Source organism: Empidonax traillii, unplaced genomic scaffold, assembly GCF_003031625.1.
Source record: "Empidonax traillii isolate 1590-97213 ecotype Southwest subspecies unplaced genomic scaffold, ASM303162v1 scaffold433:size1479616, whole genome shotgun sequence".
In the NCBI taxonomy this organism is placed as follows: domain Eukaryota; kingdom Metazoa; phylum Chordata; class Aves; order Passeriformes; family Tyrannidae; genus Empidonax; species Empidonax traillii.
In genome coordinates this window covers 425,852-443,922 of record NW_020955626.1, presented here as the reverse complement: position 1 = coordinate 443,922, position 18,071 = coordinate 425,852, and the positions used below count along the sequence as shown (strand labels likewise).

The 18,071-nt window shown below is 45.6% G+C and overlaps 1 protein-coding gene across 28 annotated transcripts in view; it reads left to right on the top strand.

Moving 5' to 3' along the window:
* FOXP1 (forkhead box P1) overlaps positions 1–18,071 on the top strand; it is a 384,733-nt gene that overhangs the window by 260,725 nt on the left and 105,937 nt on the right. For 27 of the 28 annotated variants that reach the window (XM_027894563.1, XM_027894558.1, XM_027894562.1 and 24 more), the window contains one exon: positions 11,211–11,339. In XM_027894563.1, coding sequence (XP_027750364.1) covers positions 11,211–11,339 — 129 coding nt within the window. Of the gene's footprint in view, positions 1–4,990; positions 5,009–11,210; positions 11,340–18,071 lie in introns of those variants that run through there. The other variant, XM_027894566.1, reaches the window with a different exon arrangement.

Sequence of the window (18,071 nt, the reverse complement as noted above, 5' to 3'; positions counted from 1 at the left end):
TATTGCTAGTCTGGCTTTTTAATGTTCAGAAGTTGTTCTGCTTTGCAGAAAAAAAAATGGTGTTTGCAACTGCCTTAAGGACAATTTGTTTAACAGTAGGAGTAATTGCATGGGGAAAATGGAAAGAGTGACTGAAGTTATTTACTCAGATGTTAGTGTAGGTGTGGGGCAGAAAACTCTCTGTGGGAACAGTGGGCTGCTTTTCTTGGTATCTCAGTCTATTTGATGACCATCAAATTTCCCAGCTCACTGGTTTTGTTTTTTCTGGATGGCATGTTTGATTATTTATCAGAAGGGAAAGGGAGTAGCTGAAGCAAATAAACATGTGACCAAGCTGTGTTTTGTTTTCCACTCAGAAGGCCGTGCCCTTTAACAGATATACAGAAAATAATAAACGTATTGTCTTATGATAAAAGGAAATTATGTGTATCATTTTCTTTAGCAAGGCCATTAACCCCTTGTGCTCAGTGGTCTCCGCCTTCTGGCAGCTCGTTTGGTTTGCAGCTGGGAATTAAAAGCACTTAAGCCCCCCTCTTGTGTGGAACGTTTCCATGGATTACTGCTTCGCCCCTTTGGATTTGCTGGATTTATTACATAGTCATACAGCCCTGGTCGTGTCCTGGGTCCTACTTGGGGTGTGACTAACTAAATGAGAGGCACTTTGAATTTTCAGAAGGGTGCTGACTTCCAGAGAAAACCTTGGCAAGTGCTGCTGGGATCTTCCTGCCTCCGGTACTGGTGTCTGTGCAGCGCGAGGGGTTGCAGCTGTGTTTGGTCCGTTACAGACAGTGTCAATTTATGGGATTCTTCTTTAAATGCCAGGTGTCTAGCATGTAGCGTGTTGTATTTCCTTTATAATACCGGCTTAGGACAATGCTCATTATCTTCCCTGGAAAAAAAAACCCACCCTATAAACTAAATCACTGTCAGGAAGCAAAATACAGGTTTGCCTCGTCTCCGGGAAGCATGTTGCATGCTTTAACTGCTTTTATGGGATTAAAAGAAACAAGTTAAGACTGTCATGCACATGAAAGGAAACCGAGATGTGGTTTGTTTCACATTGTGCAGGTAGGTATAAATTTAATAGACTGACTTGCTTTCAGAATCTCTCTTTGTCTCCCCGAATCGCATGTCAGTTCCAGCGCGTTGATGAGCTCTGCAGTCCGTAATAGCGCCTGACTGCCGCTGCCCCGCAGGTGCTGGATCGGCAGGAGGGTCCTCCTCCTCCTCAGGGATGTAGGTTTCCTCTGAGGAATGGCTTCAGATCAAAAAAGAAGGAAAATTTGCCTGACATCTTGAAGTTGCGTTCGATCGCAACTTCCATCGCAAAAACCCCCCATCGCTGGTGGGTCAGGGCAGGAGGAGGTGGATGTGGATGTGGATGCTTTTCTCCCCTGCCTCCAGGGAGTCAGCACTCCGTGGAGAGCCCAAATGGATGGCAGAGCCCGAAACTGTGGGTTTATGTTTGAGGGAGAAAAAGTGGGAGTCAAAATAGTGGGCAGAGGAAGGGCTGGTGAAATAAGGACCTGAAACTTAAATGTGATGTGAAGAAGAAAGAGGAACTGAGCAGCTTGGGGCCAGGTGACATGGGCAGGGGCTGGGATGGGGGATGTGGCTGGCCCCCCTTGCCCAACAGCTCCCTGAGGGTTGAGGAGACTTGGGAGAGGATGAGCGATGAGCTTTGGGATCAGCGGGGCAGGATGAAGGTACCCAAGAAGGCAGAGGAGCAGCAATAGTTGCATCCTGTTTGGACAGGGGATCTCTAGCCCTGGCTGAAGTCCTTGGGCAGATGCCCATGAAGGACAGTTAGAGGACCTATCCATGGGGAATGTTTCCTTCCAACCTCCAGCAATTAAAGGTTGGCTCCTCCCCTGAAGCATAAACATTTGTACCTTGATATTTGGTTTTCGCTTCCCAAAGATAGCTGTAAATGCTCTCATTACTATCTGTGCAAGTGTCTAATCCTCTCCTTGCGTCCTACCCGTGCTCTTGGCACTGGTGATATCTTGTGACAGTAAGTTCTAGGAGTAATAATGAGTTGTGTATTAAGAAAGAAAAAAAAATCCTTTTATCTGCTTTATTTTTTTTTTTTTTGGTGGTTGTTGCTTCCTGACTTCTTTCAATGTCCCCTTTTTCTTGCATTATGAGAAATGGCAAAAGCACCAGATGTACCTTCTCAGGCCGAGTCACAATTTGTGTAGTTTTATCGTGTCCCCTCTTACTCATCTCTTGCTAAACTAAACACTCCCACCCTTATCAATCTTGCCTCGTATCTGCCGAGGCCTCTAATCATTTTTGTCGCCTCCATCTGAACCTCGCCTATTTTTGTTTTACCAGAATCTGTTAAAATTAAGGTTTTTAGAAGCTTTTCTAAATTAGGCTGTGCCATGGAAGTTAAGAGATGTGATTTGCAGCATTCATTTTCCATGTTTTGGGCTGTCCCAAAATGTTTTGCTTCCTTCATTCATCCAACAGCAGCGAGTGTCTGATGGAGCGTGGTGAGATGTCCACAGTCAGGGACTGTATTTCATGGGCCTCTGAGTACAAGTTTGTCATGCAGTGTTTTGGAAAACAAGCTTAAAATATGTTCCCTGTTTTGTTGACCACACAGGGAAGCGCGCAAGCAGCTGTATGCAATATACTATTTATGTTGTAGCAACAAAAAGGCCTTCTTCCTTCTCCCTCCCCCCCTTATCCCTCTTCTTTTCTCTGTTAAAAAATATGAGAACTTCCCGTGCTTTTGACATCCAAGAAAAACGTGGCTCAGCAGTGAATAGTCCTTCAAATATTCAAAGGTCTGGTTCACTTCTGGATAAACACAGTAGTTCAGAATCTGATCTCGAGCCTACAGAAACGAGCTGGAAATCCCATAAGATTTTTTTCATCACTCAGACACAGTTCAGTTCTGGTTCAGTTTGCGCAGGGAGCCAAGATTTGTATCCTTTCTCATTTTACCAGGATGTGTTGGCCCATCCCTCCTTTCTTGCTGGTACAGACCGCTACATGCTGTGAGTCTTGGCATGCCAAAATAAAGAGAACCATTTTTAATGTTTGGGAACTTTTTGCCAGATGCTTTTTAAGTGGCTTTGATGAGTCCTGACTGTGACTCTTTAAAAGAGGGGACAGAAGGTGTTTTTACAGTGTAACCGCCTGAGGATTTCATTTGTGCCTCAAAGAAGGGTTTTTTGTAGCCATTGTCCCTGTTGTTGCTGGTTTGGGGTTCTCAGGTTCCTGATGTTGGCTGAAGTTGATCTTTTGCCCTGCTGCTCCTTGCTGGCTGCCCCTTTCATCCCTGTACTGTCTGAGTATTGAAGAAAATACCTCCCCCACCTTTTCCCCGAAGTTGATGGAGTTCACGAATAAATCACAAAATGGAAACGGTTGTTTTGGAGGCAAACCCTGTTGTTCCCCTGTGTGGGGCTGGGTTCTTGCTGCTGCAGAGCTGAGATAGCAGGCAGGGATCTTGCCAGCCATGGGAAGGGCTGTGGGATGGCAGGGCAGGAGCGTCTTCCTCCCACCGGCAGGAGTAACCTCAGTGCCCAGGAGGACAAAGTGCAGCAGTGCTGGGGCACAGGCAGCTCCACCCTGTGGGTTTGGAAGAAAGGGTTTTTGTTTTCAGTGCCTTTTTCTGGAGGGAATCTCCTCAACTGGTAGCCAGAATCTATTCCAGAGGAAAGAAACTAAGCGTGCTGGAAGAAAAATAATGACTCGTCTTCTTTCCTTATGACTAAACTATTCTAGGAGATGCTTCAGTTTGAGGCACATTGCCAGCTCCCTTGCTCCAGGCCTGCCCCCGTCACATCAGGGACAGGATGTGAGCCGGGCTTTGTACATGCGGACCTCCAGGTCCCTTCTCTTTTTTCCAGCACGGGAATCACCCATTAGTCACTTGGCCAGCCCAGTCTGCTGTGTCTGAGCAAAGCCTTCAGGGCCAGCTGATCATTTTATGGAGTGAAGGATTGCTGTTGAAGCTCCCTGCCTTGATGAGCTGGCTGGTAGCCCTTGAATGGAGCCAGCCTTGCAGAGCTGCTGCAGCTGAGCGAGGCACTGGGTACCAGCAGCATCTCCCCAGGCTCACAGCATCCCTCTGCAGCACCGGTGGCGTTGGGTACAGAGTAGCTGGAGGAGGATTATTTAAGGAAACAAGGAAATAGAAGATGAGATTGGGATGGGGGCTTTTTGAATCCAAGGCTGTGGAGAAGGCTGGACAGCAGGGATGCCTCACCAGGTTATATTGCATCCTACCTGTGTCCCATAGCAGAGCCCCATGTCCTGCCTGTAGCTCTCCTCAGGCTTCCTGGCTGCAGTGCTGGGAGCAGTGTTGGGGCTCTTGGCTTTGTCTTGTTTTGTGTGTGGCACGCAGGGTCAGCAGGGTGGGAATGGGGAGGGAGCACATAGCAGCTCATTTCCCAGTTCTGGAGGAAGATGGAAGAGCTGGGCACAAATGTCAGAGGGAAAAAGTGCTGCAAGAACATCTGCTTCTCTTTTTTGCATCTTCTACATTTTATTCCTCCTCTTCATTTTGGTTCTTTTCCTGTTCTCTCTAGTTGGTTCATCTCACCTCCCCCTGTTCTGTTCCTCCCAGAGGAACAGCACTACCCACTGCTGTTGCTTTGCACTATTTTTTATTTTTTTCCCTTTTGCATACTGCTCCGCTCCTCGCTGGTTTCCACACGTTGAGCGGCTCCTGCGCCTGCCGGAGGAGAGCTGCAGCAGGGCTCCCCTTCCATGTGTCTGCCTCCTACCTCCGCTCCTCTCTACATCTGCTGCTCCAGGAGAAGAGAGTGTCGCAGGAGAGGAGGTAGAGGAGGCAGGAGAGTGGGAAAGACATGAAGCAGCTCTGAAACTCGGGTGCATCCAGGCTTCCGAGCTTGAGAGCTGCATCTTGCCACTCTGCTTGGAGCAGCTGTGGAGTGGAGTGGGGTGTGAGGACAGATGGGAGCTGAGAAAGAAGAGAGATTGCTGGCTGAGTCTAAATTCCCCCTTGTCCCACCCAGGAGAAACAAAGGTACTTGCCTTGCGAGACTAAATGGGAGCAAGAAGCCTTTGTGGGAGGTGGGCCATGCTCCGCTGGGAGAGGCGCCTGTAGCTACTGGCCGGGCAGTCCCTCAGTGCCTAAATCCATCGTGAAACTTGGGAGAAATAGATGGTGGGAGAACTGCATGCCTGCTGCTGCAAAGCCAAGCTTTCCCAGACCTGAATGGGGAAAGCTGAGCAGCAGGGTTTGCTTGTTAGGTTATGGCTATCAGAGGTTAACACAGAAGGTCTTGCTTCTGGAGTCTGGGACCGGGGTAGTGTTATGTTTGCTCCAAGGGTAGATTTTGCCCTTAAAATATCTTCCTTCTCATCTCTCTCTGCTTGTTTTGTTGTATTTTGCTTTTTAATGACCATAACTGAAATAACGGACAGATGATGATGTTGGCTGGCAAGTAACTTTCCTGATTTACTGCTTGGACAGTTCAGATGGCAGCGGGACCATCTCTGATTTCTGGGAACACTTCCTTCCTCCTTTCTCAAGTTGCCTTCCTGATAAGCAGCTTTGTCCACCTGGAAAGGCCCCAAATGCTTAGGAATCTGTAAAAACACGTGGGATTTTGGTTTGTGCCCACATTGCAACTTCTGTGTGCATGCTTTCCATTTTGGAGGCAGCCAATTACTGCACAACTGCCCTGGAAATTGGCAGTCAGACAGGACGCCTGCTTCTTTTGCAGCCTCATGGCTGTTGCTCATCTCTCCACCCTCCAATGTACATACCTTTCCATACCTCCTGCAGTTCCCTGGATCAGTCTTTCCATGCCTTATAAACCTCAGGTACGGAAACAAAACTTCTTCTGGCGTTAGAGCCAGGCCTGTTATAGCTGTAAGTCATCATATTTCATTAATAACTGATTGATATTAATATCAGTTGGAGCAGATGGGAAGGGAGGAGCTGGAGCTCCTTTTCTTCAATAGAAATAGGCTGATGGAAAAAAGTTGGAGAGTCGCTGCCTCGTACTGGCTGCAGTGGTGGAACAAGTTAGCAAGAGGCTCCATGCGACTGGATCCTGTTACTGTTTTCCTTATGTACTGACACTGTAAGCAAGTATATGGCATTTAAGCAGCATTTCTATTTTTAAAGTTCTATCCTCTTTTTCCAGTGTATTTCCCTTCCCCAGCCCCCTTCCCGAATCGGGAGTTTTTGGCCCCATGAATTCAGAGGCAGGGCTGCATTTTTCGGCAGAGCTTGCCCAAAGAGGATGATGAAACTGAAAGGTCGAGCTTGCGTGAAAATGTCGAATTACAACAGTAACTGGGGTGATAACACTGCCCAGTGTTCTGGGCAAACAACAGCTGGGCAAACAAGTCACGTTCTGTCTGTCTTGCAATAAAATTGTCTTGGTCATCTCAAATGTGTACTTTCCCCTCCTCTTCGGGTGCTTAACTAGTTGGGAAATACTAAATAGTTGCCACTTCCCTGAGCACAGGGAGAGGGATTTTCAGTGGGGCTTCCCACTTGCTCTGTGAATGAAACAGACTTGATTCATCTCACAGTTAGTGTGCTGTTAACATTTTTCCTGGGTTAGGTGTCACCCAGTGTTGACTCTCAAATACCATCCCAAGTTTGTGAAATGTCTTTAAAGTGCAGCGTTTCAGTTGCCTTTTTACTGGTCTCTGTTTTACGCCAGAAAAATTTCCTTATCTCTGGGTGATTTCCTAATGGATAAGAAAATATCTTGGGAGTTTATTTACTGTATCTTGCATTCAGGCATAAGATGACTTGGTTGGTAGTTAGCCTCTTCCTGATATTGTCCTTCTGAATCCACATGTATAGTGACCAAAAATGATGGCACTCAGAAGATGCGCTTGCTAGGGGATTCTTCCCTTTCTCTTTTTTTCCAGTAAGTGGGAAGATTTCCTCTTTCTGTTTCAGTGCAGAGAGGAGGATGGTTGCCAGTGCTCTGTGATTAGTGTGGGAGGCCAGGATTGGTGTCTGGGTCTCTGGGTGTCCCAAGTAACTTTGTCCAGGCTTGCAGACTCTTTGAGCAGCACAGATAATGTGGCTGCTGGTAATCATGGACCTAAATATGTGAAGCACCTCAGTCGTTGCAGGGGCTCTTGCCTGTCCCATGAAGGAACAGGCAGCTGTCTGGACACACAAACATGAGCTGTTTTTTCACGGCCCCTGGCAATTGTTCACTCGCAAGCACGTGGTGGAGATTTAGGATGTAACTACGGCAGTGGGGAGGAATGTGTGAAAAGAGCTTGGAGATGTCAGAGCACCTGCTCGTGAGGAGAGGGCCACGTTAGCAGAGCTGTTGGCTAGCAGTAAACAGTCCTGGCACCCTTGTTTCAGGACTTGGCAGCAGCAGGAGTTGAACCGAGTCCAGCTTTACTCTCTACTGCCTGTTCAGTAAGTTGAGGACAAGGCAGATGATTAAGGAAATGTGGGGAAACTGCTACAGAAGCTTTTGGAAAGATAAGAGACTTTGGTCTCCATGTCTGACAGTCTGGCACTTCTCACTAGCATTGAATTCACATGCAAATCAAAGGCAACATCTACTCCCACAGGAAGCTTTATTAATGTACAGGCCTGCTTGCGAATCTCCGTGCTGATGAAGGTTGTGGGACTGACTTCACTCAAATTAATTTCCCTGTCTCTCCTCGTTTGAGCGCTGTGCAGCACCGGCAGCCTCAGCAGGGCTCCCACGCCGGCATCCAGCGATGAGCTCCGGGCGGGAGCGGTACTGCCTGGAACCGGGGAAGGGGGGAGAGGTGTGACACTTGTTGGCTTGGATTACACGGGACGTGCTGGCGTAATGAGGGCAGGTGTCCACGGGGCTTGAAACATCAACACGTTAATTCCGTGAAGGCACTCCTAATGGGCTTGAAATATTTTGTGGATAAGAGGAAAGAGGGATGGTGCTTCCTGGACCATCTTTCTTTTGCGCATCCTGTGTAAGCAGGGCAGATGAGTCTTGGAAGTGGCAGTGGCAGTTCTTGCTCTGAGGTAGGAGGGAGAAAAGACTGAGCAGGAAAATGTGGAAAGGAAGAGGGATGTGGGTTCCCTGGGTTCACCAAGGTCATGGTAGCTACTTGATGCAGATGTTCAGTAAGAACCAGATCTGAGCTATAAACAACCTTCCACATCTTAAACCTGAGCTCGTCCAATGCTCAGCTTTTACTGCTGTCAGTGATGTATAAGTGAAAAAGCGAAATCCTAAGAGGAGAGATGGGAAATGCCATTTCAATCTGCAATCCTCTGCAGTGTCCGTGTGCTGCCATCTCACCTGCACCTGCTTTGTTCCTCCCTTTGATGTTCTTGTCCATCCTGACTCTTTGTATCCATAGTGCTCCCTCCAGCCCACTTTCATTGTTTTTAATCCTTTTCTTCCCACCCTGCTCCACCCTCTCTGCTAGTCCCTCCCTTTCCCCATCACTGGTCCCACCAGGTCTGTGCCAGGACAGGAGACAACCGGACATGAAGCAGTTATTGCAGATGTCCCCTTGTGTGGAGACCCTCACGAGGGTGGGTGTGCAGGATGTGGGTGCTGTGCAGGTGGGCCTGGAGCGTGGACAGAGCTCTGGCTTTGCTCCATCAGAGCTTTGCCAGTGCAAGCCTGGCCCTGAGAACAGAAATTCTCATCAGTGTGGGGTCAGCCGTGATAAAGCCTTAGGTTGGCAGTGGCCACCCCAGTGAGCTGCACAGAGCTTTGTGGCCAGCTCGAGTAGAGAGCAGGCATTTCTTGCATGGCTACTTGTTCTGGGAATCTTCAAAAATTTCTGGCAGCCAATTTAATTGTGCAACCTCTCAGCTGCCAGAACGGATAGAATATGATCATATCACATGAAATGCATGCAGGGTCTGCTATAGCAACTGTATTTCAAAGAGACAACACATATGGTGACTGGTTCTTTTTGGAATAATGTCTATAAGTTGATGATGTTTTATTCAAAAAGGCTGTAGCTTGAAAGGTTAGGGATGTTCTGATTGTTTAGTGTATGATTAAAGAAAGGCTTCTGTGTTTTTTTTGGCCTATTGAATCTAATTACTGGGAACTAAAATGATCATTTGATTGCACATTTACCTGGAATTATTCTTCTGCAGAGCCAGTCTTAATAATATATAATAATATGTTGCGCTTGTACTGTATAGAGCTTCTTGTCTGAGCAACTCAGAGTGCTTTACAAGTATTCATTAATTAAATAAGCCATACAACACCCTTGTTAAGTAGGTGAGTATTTGTTGCCCATCCCCTTAAGTCTTGTAGGTTTTATTTCTGCTGCCTCTGCCCACCCTTGAAAATGCTTTTACAGCTAAATAAGCTAATTCAATAAAAATAACATTTTTTTAACCATACTTAGAATTTTCTTCATAAAAGTTTCCTTTGTTCCGTTGCATTCTTTGGTAGGCTGGAAGGTCTTCTGGTTCTTGATGCTGCGCTGTAGTGGGGTGGTTGTGTGTGTGTGGGGGAGCCCAGATCCATTTGGGCCTGCCCTGGTGTGTGTCCATGCCTGGCAGCTCCCTGCACCCCTCACAGGGACACGAACCATTTTAGAGGTGTTATGGGTGCCCTGAGCTCCAACCAGCTTGAAATGCAAAATCTGGTGTTACCCTCACCACGCCAAGCGCTGTTGGAAGTCACACTCACCCTTACACCTAGTTTTTGTGTTCCAGTGCAGACTTGTTATTAAATTTGAGAGGAGGGCTCGTTGCCAGAGCGCAGTAGGGTCTCTCCTCCCTGCCTGCCCTGGCCAGCAGCCGTGGTTCTTCAATGCACTGAGCTGACCAGTGTCTCTTCAAAAGTAAGAAGATGGGTCTAGGCCATAAAATAACGAGTTTTTACTGGGGGGTTCGGATCTGAGTTTGCAGTACTTGGTATCAAATCTTTCCCAGCAGTTCTATGCTGAGATTAAACACTCTGCGACTCGGAGAAGCAAGTGAAACCCGAACCGTATCTGACTCCTTAATTAAATAAGTATTAATTAAATCACTCAGGGAACATACACAGTAGGAGTGGGGAAGGCTTTTCCCCTCCTTCCATGTAGGCATCTTGCAAAGGGACTATTTTTCTTGTTTAACATTAATGAAGTCTTCAGCCTTCCCACTTTTCCACCTACACATGTACTGAACGTCTCCAAGGAGACCAAGGAGGCCCGAGTCCGGTGCTGGTGAATCCTCTGGGAGCAGCAGGCTGGGGTCTCGCCAGCGGAGCCTCAGCTGTGCCACAGTCTGTCTTGCAGAGATCATCCTGGCATCCCCTGGCTGGGGAGCCGAGAGGGAGCCAGGGCAGGGACTTGCTTTTCATCTTTTCCCTGGGGTTTTATCTCCTCTTGCTTTCTTTTCTCTACCTGGGGGAGAAATCGGGCCTTGCAGAGCAGCAGGCTCTGATGTCCAGGGATGCTTTTCCTTTGCTTTGCATGAAATTTTGCAATAATCTCCCACACATCATGCCTGCTCGTGCTTTTGAGGTCATGTCCTTTGTCTCTCCATCCTGTAAGGTTACACTGTCCCTTCGCTGCTCTGTCCCCTCCCATTGAGTCCCCACAGCTCTGTCACAAGCCATCAGTGATTTTCATAGGGTCATAGAATATCCTGAGTTGGAAGGGACCTACAAGGATCGTCAAAGTCCAGGTCCTGGATTTTGGTGGGGTGAGATGCTGTCCCTGCTTTTCTTTGCATTCGCTCCAGCTCCTTGCAGCTTTCTCAGCCTTCAGCACAGTGCCTCTGACACTCAGCATGGCTCCACCTGCTGCTGCCTCTCTTCTTCCTCCCATCATAACCTTCCAGAAACTTCCTTGATGTTCTCTGGCGCTCAGGAGAGCAGACAGTGATAAAGGACTGCCCTCTTCTGTAAGCCCGACCTGACATGCTGGAAAGGAGGCACATGAAAGGCGTGAGGCTGCCCAGTAGCAAGGAGGGCTGTGGGCTGCTCCAAGGGGACGAAAATGACTGTATTGAGCTCACCACTGGGATTCCTGCAGTTACTTGAGGTTCACACTCAGGACCTGACCAGCAGCTGCAAAATGGGAAATCCGGTGGTGGGATATCGCCACATTGCATGCAAGTGCTTAGTTGTTATTTTTGTGGAAGCCACTGCTTTCCTCAGTGGAGGTGCATCAGGAATGGAGCAGTACCCCATGACCAGGAATTGCCTTGACCCTGTGCTGTGTGTATAGCTCCCCATGCCCTGTTTGCTGTAAACTCAACGTTCCAACCTCTTTCCCCACAGGCTCTCCAGGTGGCACGGCAGCTTCTTCTGCAACAGCAGCAGCAGCAGCAGCAACAGCAGCAGCAGCAGCAGCAACAAGTTAGTGGATTAAAGTCTCCGAAGAGGAATGACAAACAGCCAGCCCTTCAGGTAAGGGGAGCCTCTGTGAGGGACTGGGGCCTGTAAAAGATAATATAAATGAGTCTTCCTCGTGAACATTGGGATGGCACCTTCAGGAGCTTCTTTCCAGTGTGTCCACAGAGCGGCTGTGGCTGGTGTAAGTGGCAGGAGGAAATCCCACCCATGGCGTATTTACAAATTGTGAGCGTGTACTTTTATTAGCATCTGGTGGGGTTAGATCATGACAAAATGGAATAGCTTTTGTTAGTGTGTCAGTGTGCATAGGAGATTTGCATTAACATTTCTGTTTGATTGCTGTTCCATTTGTAGTCTCTGTTCACTCAAACCGTTGATTTGCTGTGTCAAGGATATTAGGAAATACTAGGATATCATATCATCGGTGTGTTTTTTCCCCTTTTATTGTCTGCTGATTTATGGACATCTTCAGAAATAAAATCTAAATATTATAGGGCTTTGTGCTATTATGAATTCAGAGAGCTAAAACCAATACAGCATTCCCAAACAGAAGATGTATGCACACATATGGGGCTTTGGAGTACATTCTGCTAGTCTTGTGGGATAAATCATGGGGAGTTAAAGACAAGAAAGACCTATTAGGTCATGTATCACATTTTCCTTTTTTTTTTTTTTTTTTTTTTTTTTTTTTTTTTTTTTTTTTTTTTTTTTTTTTCTGCTATTCTAGTGTTAGAAATCCCAAGTGGTGGTGGGACTGCTGTTATTTTCCTTCGGATGGTTTTCCATAACAAAGCACACGCTCAGGAACTTTCCGCTTTAGTTCTGTCCTCTTGCTCCAAGTAATACTGCTTGTATAAATACTGAGTCAGTCCCTTGCCTTGCCTCGTGCTCGCAGTCCTCAAACATCTGAGATACTAGCATGTACTTGCCAGTTTTGGCAAATTATATGTATCTAGTTCTTTATGTATTCCATAAACTGGCACTTCCAGACCCTTGACCACTTCTCTGGTTTGCAACTGGTTATTGCTTTTATTACTGCTCTCTGCAATTGCAGTGTGTCCCTGGATTTTTGATAATCAGTTCCTGAATGCAGCAGTTCAGCTGCAGTTGCACAAAGCCCTGTAGCTGGGACATTTATCTTATCTCGCTCTTCTATATCTGATGCTTCAGCCTCTGTAGCCCCAAATTCTTTCCGTTTTTTTTTTTTTTCCCCTCTTGTTGTCATAGCACGTTGTCAAACTCATGTCTGTTTTGCTCTTTCTATTTTTTTTTTTTTTACTTTGATATACTATCACCATGAGTTCCCTGACAGCATTGCTGCTTCTCTTGCCTTTTATATGTGCTTCAGATTATTTTCCTACAAAAATACGGATCCTAGGCTCTTTAAATATGTAGTAGAATATGGAAGGTAAAACCAACATCACTAAAGGCCTTGACAGTAAAGTGAGAGGACCTGATCCTGTGATTCTTACCCAAATAAAGCCGATGGGGACTTCAAGGGAAGTTTTGCCTGAGCGAGGAATAGTTATTAACTGCAGCCCTTGGCCCAGCGTGGACAACTTCAGGCTTTGGTGTAGTGATTTCATCTTCAAAGCATTTTGCAAATACTAATCTCCAAAACATCCCCAGAAGGAAAGTCTGATAAGTAAGTAGCATTATCCCAGTTCTGGACTGGGAAACTGAGGGAAGCGGGTTAAGCGACTCGCTTAGGATCACAGAGGGAATTGGGTTTAGAGGTAGGATTAAGATTCATGAGTTCCTGGCTCCCACCCCCGAGCTCCGGCTGCTGGACAACACCTCGCGCTTTATAGCCGGGCTATTATTCTTTTGGAAAGTATGAAGCATTTTGTCATTGGGCAAATATACATTTTATTGGCAGCGTCGAGAGCCGTAATCCGGAGCGTTACATTAATGCCTTCAAAAATATTTTATTTGGTAAATCCATAGCTGATCCATATGCCTTTTAATAGACTCTTCCACTGGGGACATTTTTAATGAGAGATTGTGCTGGCTAGGTCCAGTGTCAGGTACTAAAAGAAGTGCTTTGTTGTGCAGATGTCTTAAGAATAGCTCCAGAGGATGAAATATGACTGTGTTGACCTTTCAGCTGTGAGCTTATTTGTCAGGATTCAAATAAGTTGAAAGGATCAAACCAAACAGTTTCCGTAGTCAGACTGGGAATTGTGTTGCAGAGGTCAACAGCGAAGGCCACATCGCGGATTCCATAACATAGCCAATTGTTGGTACGTATTAAAGTACTGGAGCAGCTCCTGCAGTCAGAGACACAATTAAAATTCTAATTTATTAATGTATACAGAGAGCTGGCCCAGCCTGTCACTCACTGATTCAAATGACTGCCCAGTCTTTTTTTTTTTTTTTTTTTTTCCCCTTCTCACTCCTGGTGCTGTTGCAGTCTGAAATGTACTGGAAGTCGTCTTGGATGTAACACCCCCAAGTGCATCCTTGTAATGAAAATCTGTTGCATAAAGGAAAATGGGTGCTGCTGGGGGTAGAATTTTTGAGTAAAACTGCACCCACACGAGAACCCACACCCCCTGAATTGGGATGGGGCCACGCTGACGAGGCGATGCCTATTGCTGACAGTACGTAGAATTAATGTCAAGGGTGGGGGAAGTGCGCCCGTTTTTCAGAAGTTTGCCTAAATAATGAACAAGTCATCTTTGGGTTTCATTTATAAATATAGATGTCTCATTCAGTAGCCACAGTGGTTAGCAGTCACCTGGGTTTTTTTGTGACAAACAGGCTTCATGTGTAACAAGAACACCATAGGCGTCGCTCATCGCCGCTGTGCTTGGTGAGGGCACTGCTGAGCAGCACCCAGCACGAGTGCTGGGGAGCTGTTTGATTGGAACAGGGAGGGGTGCTGTTTTCCTGGGCTGCTGGTTCTCCTACTAAAATGCTCCATAGGAGGGGAAGCCGATCCTGGGGCTGGAAGAGCTCCCTCTGTCTCGGACTCGGCACTGGGATGCTGGCAGGCAGGCTGGCACCTGAACCCCACCGTCACAAACAGATGGGGGAAACTAATCTCGTAGACACTGTGTAGATAATCTGTTACTGCCTCGTGGATGATTTCCTCTAGTCCTTCTTCATTCACTGGTCAAATAACCACGGTACTTAAACATATCCCAGCATCCCGTGGCCACACTGGGACACGGTGCCTTCAATAGCATTTACACGACAGTGGTTTCTTGCGATCCTGCTGACCTTGACCTTGGTAACTCTACCTGAAGATCTGCTTTTAGCAAATTGTGAGATATTTTACTGCATAAGAACTTGGATGCAGGAGTGGAGATGTGCTCTGCTGATAGCTGAAAAAGCCCAAATCTCCAAATACACGATGACTCACATTTTGAGCCTATCTCGCACTGCCGTGGTTTAGATTTGGCAGTGACCGCCGGTTTCACAGCCTGATGACACAAACAAAAGAAAATTGAAAGTTAAGAAATGGATTTAGTAACCAGCAGTTGGGGAAAGAACATAAAAAATATCAGTCCCACAAAAATTACTGGAAAAGAAAAAAAAATACTAAAGTCTGTTTGATAATATATTTGCCATCGACATTGGATTTCCCTGAGTCTGTGAAACAAATAATTTAACAGACCAGGTATGCTTAGGATTTTGAAAATGTGCACAAGTTTCCTGGCCAAGATAAATATATCTTTGTATTAATAGATGTATTGATTAAAATTTGCAGCTTTAATTGCCGATGCTCTTAACGATTATTCATTTTGGTTCTTCAGGCATTTTAGTTACTGGCAAGAACACGCAGATTGGAAACAAATCAAGAGACACATTTTTCTCCCAAGAAAGTAAAAGTGCATGTGTGTTTTGGCAATACTAAAAATACAATTTTTTTTGAAGACGTAAATGTTGTGTGTTGCATCGAGCTGGGAGTTGGATACTGGTCTGAAAACAGATTTGGGACATCCAAGTCGGTATCTCTCAACTGAAACCCATCACTTGACTTTTTTTATGTGATTAAATGAGAGTTGTTGTCTGATTGTTAACCTGTGTGTGTTTGGTGAGAAGAAATAATGAAATCACTGGGATGGAAACTTTTGCTTTTGGTTGACAAAACAAAAAAATAAATCTTCCCTTTAAGTCATGGCCAAGAAAAGAACTTGGGTTCGGTTTGAATTCTCAGGGTGAGACTGGGGGAGGCTGAGAGGACAGAACTGTCCTTGCCTTTGCATACTGCTGCTTTTTACAGCAGCCTTTTGGCTGGGCTTTTGTAGAACTTAATTTGCATGCCATAGTATCTTACTATTTCTTTCCAGTATCTTGAGAAATAGAAGAGGGTAAGAGGAAAAAAATCACTGTAGCTTGATGTTGTGGGCAATTATTATTGTTTTTTACGAAGTTAGAAATCATTAGCTTGACAACATAATAAACACTGAGAGGTGAAGGGCAGGGTATGTTCTGTTTTGCTTGGAGCACACAAGTCTTAGGTTATCTAGTCTCAGGTTATACACCCAGAGTAGCTTTTTTACATAGCAGTGAATTTAACGACTAGTAGAAAAATTGTCTCAGCAGAAAATCTGGCAGGGGAAATAAATTTGCAAGTGTATTTATTCTATTTGTGTGAGTATCTCTCTGTTTCAGTCTTAAATACGAGAGTTGATCTGAATTTGGCCTCGGTCAACCAATGGGAGTTTTGCCACCAACTCTACTTGGGTCGAGGTTTCACTTCTGCTGGGTTCAAAGTTTGCCTACGAAAATTTCATTTCAATCTTTCATTGTTTATTTTTGACTTTGGAAATAAAGTTTAGTTGTTCTAGTTCCTACAAAAGGACCCCATAGGTTATTTTTCACCCCTAAGGCCAATTGTAGGTGTTAGTCAGTTCTTGGAATGTGTCTATGAAATGCAAACATCATCCACCCCACAAAAAGAACAAAATCTGAGTCAGGTCCTCAAAATTACAAGATCAGCTTGAAAATTTTGGTACTAAGGGGTTTTTTTCAGTGAAACCTGTGGGCCTTATTTTGCTGCCCTTTTATATATTTTTAAAGCCTTTAGTATTCAGTTTTTCCAGCTTTTTAGACTGAGCAGAAAGTTGACAAACGCAGTTTTTCTTGAAAGAAGTCTGTGGTTGTCCTGTAATGTCATGATTCCAAAAAAATGAAGCTTCTAGGAAAATACCAATATATTGGGAGGGCTGGCAGTGTGAGGTACTGTCAGCAAACATGATTATTCTCATTTTATAGCCATGTAAACCCCAACAGAGAGATATTAAGTGGCTCGCCCAAGGTCAGAGAGCTGCAGACCCTCGGTGGCATCGAGGTGCACGGCTCTGCTGGGGTATTTGGGGGTTTGGTTTCTGCATATTGAAAAGAGGGAGGGGCAAAGTAGAAACCTGGATCCCTCATTTCCAGCTCTCTGTCTTGTTGGAGCACCCTGACTGTAATTTTCTCGCAGGTTTTCTGCTTTGACATTAAGCATTTAGAGAACAGGTTTGTAAAAACAGTGATTTCTGACCTGGTTGGGAGTGGGGCCGTGGTGCTGGCAGTGCCCGAGCCTGAACGTGCCTTACCCACCTCGGGGAAGGGGAAAACAAATGAAACCTTCCTGACTGGTCAGAAATGTGTAAATTGCTGACAAAATGACACATGTAATTAAGAGTGCTCCTGCCATTTTACCTTGTGGTTTACACCTACAGTGTTGAAAAAAGAGAGTGACTCCCACCTCGCTAATTACCATTATCACTGAAATGGTAGGGTTTGAGTCATTAGTTCCATGTGCATTTAATTAGAGGAAGGCTGAAATTGGATTTAACTTATTACTTTTTCATGGATCACTTTCTTGTCATCACTTCAAATTGGATTGCAGCCCCAGGTAACTAATTATGAGCGCCACAGGATCAAGAGTGAAAAAAAGGTAATTAGGAATAACACTGTTGGACCCTTGCTGGTAGTCCACTTGTGCTTGGGAAGAAATGAGAGCGGCATTTTGTAGTATTACAGATTAGGGAGTTAAAGGTATGTGCTGCTGCCAGGAATGATGGGAGACTGCCCCCTCCTATAGTGGTTTATATGATGTACAGCTGGGTTGAAGATGTTATAGCGACATGGTTCCACAATCAGCTCCTTAATTCCGAGATTAAACTTGTAAAAGCAACAGATCGGTCGTAGGCATGAGGCATCTCAGCAACCGGGCAGCCAGGGGTCCGCCCGTGTGCGACTGCACCGGCGCTGCCGAGGCGCTCCCGCGGTACCGGGCGCTGTAAGTACAGCGAGCCGGAATTGATAACAAATTAATGAACATATTAATGATCCGAAAAGATCGTTCATATCCGACGGGGAGATGTATCAATCAGGAGAGCAGCGGTGAGGTTGATGGGGTGTGTGTGTGTGTGTCAGGGACTGAGCTCGGCGTTGCTGCCGTGATAAAATCAGGAAATCGGGATGGTGCTTCTCTTTCCTTTGCTGGAGAGGTTTCTGTTTTGCTTTCTGTGGGCAAGGTTTGCTTGGTTGGTTTGTCCCTCTTTCTTATTTTTTTATTTTTTGATCTTGGAGATATGACTGCCAAGTTCTGCTTTATTCAGAAAATACTTTAAAACAAATTGTTTTATTTCCATGTGCAGAACAGAGTTCAGAACTGCAAGTAATCAATTTTATTGACACAGTCTGGAAAAAAATGTTGATGAGAGTTCAAGGATGTGCAAAGATTGAAATTTCAAAGTACCCAACACCAAGTGTAGGAAAATTTTAGAAGTAGTTTCATTAAGCAAAGAAATCTATTGTGTGAGGATCTGTAAGAGGAAAATC